This window comes from Megascapheus bottae, chromosome 16 (assembly GCF_031878675.1).
Source record: "Megascapheus bottae isolate mThoBot1 chromosome 16, mThoBot2.hap1, whole genome shotgun sequence".
NCBI lineage: Eukaryota > Metazoa > Chordata > Mammalia > Rodentia > Geomyidae > Megascapheus > Megascapheus bottae.
In genome coordinates this window covers 8,656,911-8,670,721 of record NC_143524.1, presented here as the reverse complement: position 1 = coordinate 8,670,721, position 13,811 = coordinate 8,656,911, and the positions used below count along the sequence as shown (strand labels likewise).

Sequence of the window (13,811 nt, the reverse complement as noted above, 5' to 3'; positions counted from 1 at the left end):
TGTGTTGAATTGAAACCCCTTTGAATAATTATTTAAAGATAACTCATAAACATGCATTTTTGGGGGCTCATGGGGCTTGAACTCAGGGATTGGGTGCTGTCTTTGAGTCTCTGAGCTCTTTTGCTCAAGGCCCCAGTACTTGACCACTTTGAGCCACACCTCCACTTCTGGCCTTCTGGTCTTTTGGGTGGTTACATCAAGATAAGGGTTTCATGGACTTTCCTGCCTAGGCTGACTTCAAACCATGATTCTCAGTTCTCAGCCTCCCGAGAAGCTAGGATTACAGATGTGATCCATCAGAGAACAAAATGTATCCTAATACCAAAATTAATGTACATTAATACCAAAAGAAAGATAGCAAACAAAACGCAAATGAATGCCAGTGAAGCTATGGAGAAAAAAAAAGGAACTCTTAAACATTGTCAGAATGTAAATCAGTGTATTTGCTATGGTTGTTAGGCAGGAAATTGGAAATAGAAGTACTGTTTACTCCTGCTATACCACCACAGGCACCAGTGTAAAGGTATGTAAGTGTGTAAGCAATAGATACTGCACACAGGTGTTTAAACCAGCCTTGTTCACAATGGACAGTCTATAAAGATGGTCAACTCTTGAACGGATAAAGAAAATACATATATGTATATGAAGGTACACATAACAGGTCATCCACAACGGATGGCAAAATTGTCATTTACAGTTAGGTTAAGTGCAAGATGCTACTGCTTAGAAAAGTAGTCTAACTACGGACAATAATGATATAGTTTTTTTCAAAAAGGCAGAGTGAAAGATTTTGAACCTTTTAACCAAAAAGAATAAATATTTTAGAAGATAGGTACATTTAATATGATTTAAATGTAACCCAAAATATTATTATTATTGTGTCACTAATAGATATGTTTTATATGTTTTTTAAGCATACCACAATATAATACTAGCGTGTCACTAATATGTCTATTGTTATTTACTAATTAAAAATAAATTTCAAAAAGTTTAACTACTAACAAGCTTACCCCCTCTAGGCAGCTTAATTGGTTCTTCCTTTGGATGGCAAGATGGAAATATTAAATATTCTCATGTGGGGGAGTCTCCAAAGCTTTCAAGTGTGACATTCTCTCCAGGAATCCATAAATTAGTAGCCTCTGAAATCTCACCATCTTATCATTCTAGAAGGGTTATCCTGCTTGTCATGCACCTTGGAAATCATATATTCCCCTGGATGATAATCGTTGTAAGTACACTCAGGCCCCTGACCTGAAGATTTGTGGTAAGCCTTCATCTATAGTCAGAGAAAACTTCAAGAAAAATCATCACTTTTAAATAATAAAGTCTTCAGGAATTTTATTTTACCTATTTATTTTAAAGAAGACACAACATATGTTTCATTTGTTTACATTTCAGAAGCAGAACTCTAAAACATAGTTAATAATTATGTAAGCGGAGTTTGCCCTAGTGGTAAGAGTACTTGCCCAGCATGCACAAAGACCAGGGTTGGATTCCTTGGTACCATATAGGGAAAATGCAGGAAGTGGTATTATGGCTTAAGGGCTGGGGTTCTAGTCTTGAGGGGAAAAAAAAAAAAACAACAAAGGACAGTGCTTAGACCCTGAGCTCAAGCCCCAGGACTGGCAAAAAAAAAAAAGAAGTTACATAGTTACTCCTGGGAAGGATGAAACAGATATTATTGGGTAGAAGTAAACCAGAAAGCCTCAAAGTGAATGAAGTTTCTAAAGTTAAGCAATGGACTCATATTATTAGTAGTAGCTAAATCATTCCCTGTGTATACTTTTTGTATAATGCATTTTATTTTTAAAGTGTTCATATAATTAAATTCTCAAATGATAGGAAAAGTATTATCTGGATAGCCCCAGGATTTTTCCTTTTTTTCTTCATATATTTTTCTTGTTATTATAAAGGAGATGTACAGAGGGGTTACATTTACATAAATTAGATACAGTACTTCTCTTTTTTTTTCTATTTTAGTTACAAGTACTTCCGTTGCAGTGTTAAAACAGAGCCCTTTATTCTGTGTGTGTGTGTGTGTGTGTGTGTGTGTATGTGTGTGTGTGTATGTATCTGTGTCTGTGCCTGTGTCTGTGTCTGTGTGTTGGTCCTGGGGCTTGAATTCAGGGCCTGGGTGTTGTCCCTAAGTTCTTCAGCTCAAGGCTACCACTCAACCACTTGAGCCACAGCACCACATTCGGTTATCTGGTGATTAATTGGAGATAAGAGTCTCATGGACTTATTAGTGCCCAGGCTGGCTTTGAACCATGATCCTCAGATCTCAACCTCCTGAGTAACTAGTATTACAGGCGTGAGCCAACGTGCATGGCCAAGCCTTTTACTCTTTAGTGGTAAGTCTGTTCCTGGAGTCAGGATGCATTCATTCACTTTTTACTTTTTATAATTAATTGACTTTTTGTTATTATAGAGGTAATAAACACAGGGATTACAATTGCATGAGTCAGGTAATGAGCACATTTCCTCTCAGACAGTATCTTCTGTTCCCTTGGTCTCTCCTGGTCTGTCCCTCCCTCCCATCTCCACCTACAAGGTGTAGGGCACAAAGGGTGAATAAATGCAGCAGTGGTAATCACAAGATATTATGTTGACTCTTTGTTATTTCATAAGCCTCTCTGGTTTCATTATATACAGATGCAATCTTCAAATTATTTGAGATAGGTAATCTTGTCACATTTATCTTTGAAAACGGGACAATTTAGGTGCCTCTTCCCAGTACACAGAAAGAATTCATGGCAGATTACTTGTTTCAGGTTGATTTTTTTCCCCTTCCAATTAGTTTTGCCACACAGATGTTGTCAGGTCATTTGCCTCTGCATGAGAAGGAGCTCTGCCAGAGAGCACATGCAGCATTCCATGCCTGACTTTGCAATTTCAGATGCATCATTCTGGATTGATCATTCTTTCTCTTGAAGAAAACTAGAAAAATTCTATATTCCATAAACATTCAAGTGAGAAGCATAACTAGTGCCACAGCAGTATTCTTCCTGCTCCTCCTAGAAGGCCGTGGGTAGGAGAATGCTGTTTTCAAAACCATTCTAAAGCAGTGAGTCAACAAATATGAGTCCAAGTCCTCCTCATAAATCGCTATTTATGGTAAGAATTTTAGTGATCCATAAACAATGTCTTTCCCTTCATCCCCCAAAAGAAAGATCGATGATGCATTGATTGATTAGGTAGTTACTTTATCTTGTTCACCATATTTGCAGCTCATTCTATACACATACAACACACATTCATATTTGCATGTGAATCCAATATCATTGTTTTTAAAGGACTGTATATACTAACTGTGACCATACGTGTGTGTGTGTGTGTGTGTGTGTGTGTGTGTGTGTGTGTGTGTGTGTGTGAAAATTAGAAAGTAAATTGGGGCTGGAAGTATAGCCTAGCTGCTAAAGTGCTCACCTAGTAAGCATGAAGCACTGGGTTCAATTCCTTGGTACCACATATATAGAAAAAGCCAGAAGTGGTGCTGTGGCTCGAGTGGTAGAATGGTAGCCTTGAGCACAGAGAGGCTCAGGACAGTGCCCAGGGCCTGAATTCAAGCCCCAGGACTGGCAAAAAAAAATGTCTTTATAGGAATGGCTCATGAATTGAAGCTACAAAAATTTAAGAGAAATGTGAGTTACGTTTAAATTGATATCTTTCCAGCTTTTAATTAAAATAAAAGAGTTTAAAAATGTTACTACATGAGAACAGGTTTGAATAAAATTTATTGCAAAGTGGAAATTTCCTCCAAAACAAATCTGTAAACTTAAAACAGTCCGTCAAATTCATCCAACATTCAGCATTCTGTGATGATGTCTGATTAAGTAATAAGAGAAAGACTCAAATTTAAAGACAATAGGCCCGTTCATCCCAAACTAAACTATTGATGGCAAGGAAGAAAGAATTTTTAAAATTTTTTAAATTTCCAATGCTATGGACATGGTATTGGATATATAAACATGACTACATAGACATAAAAACCTATGACTCTATGGATATAATGTTTTATTTCATAAATTAATATGTATCTATGATATACAAACCCTTAGTCTAATTTTGATTATGTTCTAAAACTAAGTGCCAGTGATTGTATATAGAGATTCCTTTCTTAACACTTGTTTGAAAAACATGTCATTTGAAATATGATGTAAAAATCAATCTTAATAAATTCTTAGAAAAAAATTAAAAAAAATTTTTTTAATTTATTTTTATTGTAATTAATAGAAGGGCTACATTATATTCACCAGATAGAAAATGCATTACTTCACAAACATTGATACCCTTTCTCATGACATGGTCCCCATTTCCCTCCCCTCCTTCCCCCCTCATCTTGATTTCCCCCCTTCCCTATCCAATTTCAAATAAGCAATTAAGCAACATAAAATATATCAGATAACAAGGTGAAATATTGTAACAATATGAGATAACCAAGGGATGGCAAAAAAGATGAGAGATAACATAGTATATTAAGGACAACAATCACTCATTATATGGCTTTTGTTCAAGGAAGAAAAATTTTAAGCATGGCTTCATGGAAATTCAGGAGCATCACATATACCTCTGGTGAAAAGACAAACAGAAACAGACTGTACAGGTGATTTCAGTCGCCCTTTACACTTACCTGTAGCCAGATCCCACAATATCAGAACTGACTTCAGTCAAATCAAACATGAAAACTAGCTAGTTTTCATGAAGCTGTGTTGATGACATGAATTGTAACATCTTTTATGTAAAATCTAATTTAATAGAATACTAATTGAAAGCAGACCTCATTATACATTCATGTCAGAGGGGAGAATATGATGTTCAGTTTAGTTAAAGACCTCTAATTCCTAGGGCTGATATAGCCAGAATATAAGATCTGTGCCTGAGCTATCTGATATATGAATTTAATCACAATGGCTAACACAGGTGGATCATGCTCCTAGCCCATTACCCTTCATGCACATTGAGATGTACTATGATGTATCACAATCACTCTAATCAAAAGGCAATGGCTTTAACCATTTCAATTTAAATACATAAATGGGTAGTATGATAAATGCAGTAGCAAGGGGAAATTAAAACACAATTCAGGGCTTGTTAATTCACTTGGAACAGTGTTATCATTGAAAAAGGAATGGCTTCTCTTCTTCATTTTTTCTTGTTTTTACCTCCAAAGACAAGAAAATATCACCATAATTAATCACTCTTTTAGTTCACAGTGGAATTCCAACATCAAGTTTGAATCAAAGGAGTAATTATAAATTCTGTTAAATTCTACTTAGTATAAATACAATTTAAATCCTGAGATTTACGAATGATTCAACATGGGTGAAAGATTGGTATCTTTTGTGAATCAACATGGCCACTTAATAAATATGCAAATACAAATCAATTATTTGGCCTTTATTTGTTTTACACTGTTCTTGAAGGTAACAGCTAAGCAAACAAACTATTGAATAGAGTGGAAAGTTCATAATGAAACTAGAACCATTTTTTAAAAGGTCAACAACAGGAAATAGTATTGGGAAACGTGAACTATAAGATAGATATGGCCAGGAAAGACATTGTCATCCAGTTACACAATTGTCCACATCTCAGTTAACAGATATATCGTCTCATGTTTTACGACTTCCATTTGATCTTCGAATCCTTCTATTCCTTGTGTGTTATGGCTACAGAGCATCTGGAGATTCTTGGATCACAGCAATGGAGAACAGGACAGATGTCTCACAGTTCGTCCTCGTGGGACTGACCAGTGACCCAGCCCTGCAGATCCCACTCTTTGTCACCTTCCTCATCATCTACATGGTCACGCTGGCTGGGAACCTGGGGATGGTCCTGCTGATTCTCCTGGACTCTCGTCTCCACACCCCCATGTACTTCTTCCTGGGAAACCTGTCTCTGGTGGACTTCTGCTACTCCTCAGCGGTCACTCCTAAGGTCATGGCTGGACTTCTCATGGGAGACAAAGTCATCTCCTACCATGCTTGTGCTGCTCAAGTGTTCTTTTTCTCAGGCTTTGCTACTGTAGAAAATTACCTGTTGGCCTCAATGGCCTATGATCGCTATGCAGCAGTGTGTAAGCCCCTCCATTACACCACCACCATGACAACGAACGTGTGTTCTTGGATGATCCTAGGCTCTTACGTCATTAGCTTCCTGAATGCCTCCATCCACACTGGGGACACATTCAGCCTCTCTTTCTGTAGGTCCAACGTGGTGCATCACTTTTTCTGTGAAATTCCCTCAGTCCTGGTTCTGTCTTGCTCTGACAGACGTACTACTGAACTAATCCTTCTCTATGTAATAACCTTTAATATATTTCTTGCTCTCCTTGTTATCTGCATATCCTACACATTCATTTTTATTACCGTTCTAAAAATGGACTCAGCCCTGGGACACAGGAAGGCTATGTCCACCTGCGCCTCCCACCTCACTGCAGTCTCCATCTTCTACGGGACTGTTATCTTCATGTACCTACAGCCCAGCACGGCTCACTCAGACACAGACAAAATCGCATCTGTGTTTTACACGACGGTCATTCCCATGCTGAACCCTGTGGTCTACAGCCTGAGGAACAAGGAGGTGAAGAGTGCATTTTTAAATCTCAAGAGTGCAATCATTTTGTGGATGCGAAAAACAGCTTTGGGATTCTGGTTTTAATTTTCCAAGATGTTAGTTACTTCACAGATAACGCTGGTATTTTCCACATGTGGAGTTATATTAAATGTCAACATTGAAGTTAAAGATTTTGATTCTTTAGATATTTACTAGTTAGTATTGATTAGTTGTACAAGAGCATGGCCATTATTGTGACAAATCCATACCTGCATAATATATAGCACCTCAACCTCATCCCATCTAAGGCTGTCTTCATCCCTTCCTCTACCACAATTTAATAAAGTTCTTTGCTCTATTTTCATAAAATGTGCTTCAACCCATCTCTCATCCATTCCATCCATTCACCACCCTGACCTGACATAGCCTACTTTACAGTGCTGTCATTCATTTTTGTACTAAAGAATTTCACCATGGTATTTGCACGTGCATACATTGTGTTTCACACAGAATGTCCCCTTCTCTTGTTCTCTCTTACCCCATCCTCCTCCGTTCCATTTTCCTTTCACCAAATCTGGTAGAATTGATCATACTGGCCTTTCATTGTTTGTTTCATTGAGGTATAATCCTTGTTGTGACTCCTCTCTGCCCCCCCCCACATCAGACTTCTCTCCTTTCTCACTAATTTCCTTGAATTTCTTCAGAGCACCAACCATACTTGGGAGATTGAGCCTTTGCATTTCTCTAGGAGGAATTCACTCACTCCATTCAGGTCTTTTCTTCTCTTGGACTCTGTTATAGTCCTTGCGGATACTTTTCCATCTTCATGTGATATTGTTATTTCTTATAGATTTTACCTACCATTATCTACAGTGTATGTGTTTCCTTATTTTGTTTTTGTTTACTTGTTTTTGCCCAAACTACAATTTAAATTCCACAAAAGCAGTGACATTACATGTTTTTTGCACAACCTCAAGACCAATTCCTGAATAAATGTTTCATCAAGATGCTCCATAAATATTTGATAAATGAGTAAAATAAGTACATGGTAATTGTTGAAAAACAATCATTCTGATAGATATTCATGCATAATAAAATCAATTCCACATTCTGCATTCAAATACATCATAGGAGGTATATTGGATTTGCTAGCGCTTTTTTCTGCATTTTCACTCACATTTCACTCTCACTTAGGGGCAAAATAATTTCCTAACTATCCCATCACCATGGAACATTTCAAACTTCCTCATATTTTAAAGGCAAGTAATGTTTCATCAAGTGGCTAGTAGCATATGTGTAGTTTCATATTTCATAACAAAATAATGAGTACAAAATTATTGAGAGGATTCATGCCTATTAAATTTCAGAAATTAAAATACACATAAATTCTAAAATTAACTGAAGTGCTGAGTTCCCTGTGCAATATAAACATGACATTATTTTTCAGAAGAAACCACAATATCCATGGTTTACTTTTGATTATAAGGAATTCAAAAGTGTACAGAATCTCCTTGTAGGAATGTGTGTCATGTGAAATTTGTTAACTCTGAAATCACTATGAAATAAGGGCTTTGGTATCTCAGATAATCACCTGTAGTGTATTAATGTGTTAGTGGTCTTTCTTGGGGAATGGTGTAACCTAACACAAATATTCATTTCTCTAGTTATGGTGACATGTCTATTGGAAATATTCCCAATGAACTTTTACTGATTATTTTCTTTTAGAATCTGTTTGAACTAATAGGAAAGTTTCAAAGATAATAGACAAGATGACAGGTGGCGATCAGGGCAGACTATTAAACCAAGCACAATATCCTTCTAATTACAGGACTCAGGTCAAATACCCAGGTCACATGCACAGAAAATCAGGGGCATTGCTCCCATCCTAAAATTCAGTGTGAAGGACTGCAGTTTGGGAATTTAATATATATATATATCATTTTAAATATACATATTTATTATTATTATTATTGTAAACATAAGGAACAGAGGAGAAACAGTTACATAAGTCAGATGCCCATATTTCTTTTATTTATTTATATTTTTATTGTAATTAATAGAAGGGTTACATTATATTCACCAGATAGAAGGTGCATTACTTAACAATCATTGTTATCACTTCTTATCTTTTTGTCCTCATTTCCCTCCCCCCAGATTTGTACATTTCTTTTGAACAGTGTCACTCCTTCCCTCTCTCTCAGTATTTCTCTCCCATCCTCACACACGAATTGTATAGTTCATCCACTAAGTTTGATCTGGTTTGATTCCATATCTTAGTCATAGTAAACAATGCTGTGATTAACATGGTAGTGCTCATCGTTTTAGTGTGGTTTTGTTCGTGTTCTGCTGGATAAATGCCCAGGAATAGGTGCTGAATCCTAGGAGATCTGTAGTCTTTTGATGAACCTCCTTACTGCTTTCCAGGGGAGTTGAACAAGTTTACATTCTCCCCAACAGTGTAGTAGCATTCCCTTTTGGTTACATAATCCCCTTCAGCATCTGCTAATTTTCTTCATAAGGATCATTCTAACTTGGGTGGGGTAGAATCTCAATGTTGTTTGGATTTGCATTTCTTTTATGGCCAGATGTTTAACATCGCTTCATATTCTATTGCCATTCTTATTTCTTTCTTGAAGAAGTCTCTTTTTAAGTCTTTAGACCATTTATTAATTGGGTTGTTGTTTCTTTAAGAATTTGTTTATGGGAGGCTTAATTTTTTTAACTCTACGTATAGTTTAGATATGAGGTCCTTGTCTGATGCTTAACTGGTAAAGATCTTCCCCCATTCTGTAGGCTTTCTATTTATCTTGCTAGCTATGTCTTTGCCATCCATATATTCTGCAGTTTGATACAATCCCATTTATTCAGCCTTTCTTTCATTTATTTCTTTGGTCTTGGGAAGTTTTGACCCATACCTGTGAGTTACAATTTTATTTAAATATTTTCAAAATACTCAACCATTTGTTGCATATAAAAGTGTACCTCATGCTGGCAGAACTGGTTAAGCACCTGCAGAAAACTAAAGTTGGATCCTTCTTTGTCACCCTGCACCAGGATTAACTCCAAAAGGATCAAAAACCTGGAGGTAAAAGCAGATACACTGAAAACTTTACAAGAAGGAATAGGAGATACGTTAGGTCTTCTTGGGACAGGTTGAAACTTTCTTAATAAGAACCAAGAAACACAACAAATCAGAGAAAGGCTGAATAAGTGGGACTGCATTAAACTGCAGAGATTTTGTACGGCAAAGGACATAGCTAGTAAATTAATTAGGAAGCCTACAGAGTGGGAGAAGATCTTCACTAACCATACAACAGACAAAGGCCTCATATCTAAAATATATCAACAGCTCAAAAAATTGAATCACTCCAAAACTAATCTCCATCCCATTAAAAGATGGGCCAAAGACTTAAAGAGAGTCTTCTCTGAAGAAGAAATAAAAATGGCCTATAGATACATGAAGAAATGCTCGAGATCTCTGACCATAAAAAAAAAAGAAAATCAAAGCAACTCTAAGATTCCACCTCACTCCAGTTAGAATGGCCTTGATCAAGAAATCTAATAACAACATATGCTGGAGGGGATGTGGCCAGGAGGGATCATTACTACACTGTTGGTGTGAGTGTAAACTTGTTCAACCACTATAGAAAGCAGTATGGCAGTTCCTCAAAAGGCTAAACATAGAGCTCCCCTATGACCCAGCAATTCCACTGCTTGGCATTTATCCAATCGTCCAGAAAGAACGACATCACCCAATTTGTAAGGAAATGGAAGGACTTAGAAAAATCATATTAAGTGAAGTAAGCCAGATTCAAAGGAACTTAGCTCAATGGTTTCCCTCATTTGACATAATCAGTAGAAACCTTGGGCTCTCCTAACAGAGAGTTACAATAGAATAAAACCTAGATACGTAAGGCCATATAGTATGATGTTATTTGAAAGGACCTCTAGGATATAGAAACAAAACCCCTATAATGAGTGATTGTTGTCCTTAATGTACTATGTTATCTCTCATCTCTTTTGCTGTCCCTTGGTTATCTCATATTGTTACAGTATTTCACTTTGTTATCTGATATATTGTATATATGTGTATTTGGTTATTTGAAATAGGATAGGGAAGGTGGGAAAACAAGATAAGGGGCAGGGGTGAGGGGAGGAAAATGGGGACCAAGACATGAGAAAGGGTATCAATGTTTGTGAAGTAATGCACCTTCTATCTGGTGAATATAATGTAACCCTTCTATTAATTACAATAAAAAATATATGGAAAAAATGTACCTCAGTGTCAAAAACAAACATAGACTAAAAGTGAAAGAATGGAAAAAGAAATCTAAGCAACGGCACCCCAAGGCAAGGTGGACATTTACATTTATATTTCACAAAGCCAGTTTGAAACCAAATTTATTCTGAAGAAACAAAAGAAGGAAATAATCCATTCAAGAATGGCAATAATCCATCAAAGATAGAAAACAATTGTAAAAACATACATCTATATCTTGGCACACTGGATTTCATAAAATGAACACTACTGGACACATAGATCATACACGACACAATAATCATGTGTGATTCAATATCCAACTAATAATTTGAGAAGAACTAATGTCATTTCTTCTTTAACTGTATGATATAATTCAGCAGTGAAGTCATTAAATCCAAGGGTCTTCTTGGTTGTAAGATCCTTCATTACTGTTTCCATTTTATTCATCAGTACTGATCTGTTCAGTGACTAATATCTTCTCAAGCTTATTTAGATTGATATCTGTTGAGAAATTTGTCTGTTTCTTCTAGATTTTTTTGGTTTATTAACATAGATGTGTTTGAAGTATTATTCCATGATCTTCTGGATTTTTTGGCATTTATTGTGTTGTCCTCCTTTCCTTCCCACCCCAAGTTGTATTAATTTGGGTCTTCCTTCTTCTTTTGGTTAATAAGACCAAAGTTGTATGTTTCATCCATACTTCATTTTTTTCTTCATCTATGTATTTTAATAGCTTTAGAGCCTTTATTTTGTCACTAATTTAATCCATTGTCACAGAGTGTGCAAAGACTGAATAGGTAATGACTCTTCTCTAGTTTTTAATATCCCCAATATAATACAGTCCTAAATCCAGCCCTTCATTAAAAAAGAAATCTGTATTCAGATTTTAGTGGTAAGATACTTGTCAGTCCAAGAGCCATTTCTTTGCTTACTCTATGAATTTCATGCAACAATTCTCTAGTCAGGGATGGTGAGACCACTGAGCATCCATGCTTTTCTTTCCAGCTGCTAAAGCTTCTCACCTGCTCCTGGCAGTCTTCCTTTCCATGACCACTTCGTATGGCTTTCACCCTTCAAAAATCTGAATGGAGTTCCCATGATGCCCTAACTCATGTAGACTCCTTGTTTTCAAAGCCAATGAGTAGCCCGGTTTCAAAATGGCACTTTGCTATGGCTTTCTGAGGTACACAGAGTGAAAAATAAATGTCATTCATGACCATAGGACCCTTTCTGCAAGGCAGACATGAAAACCACCTAGTTTTTCCCTTCTCCTAGGAAAGCAAGGGAACAGAAGTTGCAGATTTTCTGTGTCTCTGTACCTGTCCTGTTTTCACTGTTCCTGCTCAATCTTCCAAGGACAGTGTTTATACTGGTATCCCAAATTCTCATTTACCTACTCTGTTAGATAAAGCCATGTCTCAAGTTGTTTGCTTCTTTCAATAAGTTACTTTTTAAATAAGCTTTTCTTCCAATGTATGCAACTTGATTAAAATTTGTTTGGAGGAATTTATCTCTATCCTTCTTGACTTTGTTAAACTTATTGGAAAGGTTATTTTCATCAAATTTAAATTTTTTGGACATACTCATTCAAAAGTTATCCTTGCCCTTATGAGTTTTTCATTGCTCCTTCAGATATGCCAATTTTGCCTGTGTTCTTATACATGGTGGCATGCAGTATGTCTCAAGGGCTCTGTTTAAAAAAATTGTTCTTTTCTTTTGAGCTCCTCATTCAAAATTACTGCAACTGATTTACCTTCAAATTTATGGATTACCTCTTTTTCCTACTTGTCAGTTCTTAAAATCCTCTTGTAAATTTCTGATTTCACAGAGCTTATTCTAGATTATTTTTATAGCTTTTATCTCTTTGGGAGCATTAATTTTCTTGGTTCATTTTGGGGAGGAGGGTGGCATGGGGCTTGAACTCTGGCCTGGGTGCTGTCCCTGAGTTCTTCATCTCAAGGATACCACCCTACTCTTGAACCACAGCCCCACTTCCCATTTTCTAGTGATTAATTTGACATAAGAGTCTCTCAGCTTTGTATTGCCTGGGCTGGCTTTGAACCACAATCCTCAGATCTCAGCCTCCTGAGTAGCTAGGATTATAGGCGGGAGCCACCACAACCGGCTTCTTGGTTCATTTAATTATATTTCTAACACTCTCTTTGGTTATATTTATGTCTGTAGACTTTGAATATTTAACTACCAAGAAAAGGTCTAGGATTTTTCTTTCTTTCCGCACAATGACACATGCTTTATTGTTGTTTATATCTCTAACATTTTGCTGAACATTTGAAATTTTGAATTCAGTCCTGTTGTCATGTGAGCTAATATTTACAGATAGCAAATCATAGGATCTGACTCAGAATGTCATTATTTAGCTTCTAGTAGATTTGTTTCTCACGTATGCTTCTAAACATTCTCTACACAGATTGTAGAGAGAAGAAGGCTTGACCTGTATGTGTCACTCAAAGATGACACTCAAAGATGAAAGCCTCCCCACTTTCATCCTGACAGTAAACATGAAGAAGGATGATAACTTAGGATGGGCCAATGGGCTATCCTGAGGGGTGAAAGTAAAGGGGATTCTTGTGTGGCTCCATCACATGCTACTGAAGCCTGCTGATTGGAGATGGAACTCACAAGCCACTTCAGATCCACTGAAACTCAGGCTTTTTGATCACCCTGATCCTTCACCCTCTTCTAAGGCTCCAACATGCACCCTGGGCCCCAAAAAATCAATGATTCGATTTCGTGTACATAAAACCAGTGAGACTGGGTCTATGCTTCCCCTAGATAATTAGTCCTTGATTTCCTCTGATAGTTTTCCTAGATGGTTTGCTTCTATTTGACACTTTTGCTAGGTTTAATATCTCACACTTTATGTGGTTTGGGGCTGGTCTTTCAAACATGGGTCCACCAGTAGTGCTGCAGCTCTCCAATAAAAACTCACAATTTGGCCTCTCTGTGTCTTTCAACCAACATAACAATTCATGCCAGT

The 13,811-nt window shown here is 36.8% G+C and overlaps 1 protein-coding gene across 1 annotated transcript; it reads left to right on the top strand.

Moving 5' to 3' along the window:
* Window positions 1-5,700: 5,700 nt before the first annotated feature.
* Window positions 5,701-11,614, top strand: LOC150052574 (olfactory receptor 5B3-like). Its single transcript, XM_090349155.1, has 2 exons — window positions 5,701-6,598; window positions 11,589-11,614. Exons 1-2 carry the CDS (start codon window positions 5,701-5,703, stop codon window positions 11,612-11,614), a joined length of 924 nt encoding a protein of 307 aa, XP_090205281.1.
* The last annotated feature ends 2,197 nt before the right edge of the window (window positions 11,615-13,811 follow it).

Excerpts from the sequence above, each read along its gene's own strand:
- LOC150052574 (XM_090349155.1), top strand. The coding sequence starts at position 5,701 with ATGGAGAACAGGACAGATGTCTCACAGTTCGTCCTCGTGGGACTGACC. Across the intron at positions 6,599-11,588 it reads GGTGAAGAGTGCATTTTTAA|AGAGTGTGCAAAGACTGAAT; the intron begins ATCTCAAGAGTG and ends ATCCATTGTCAC.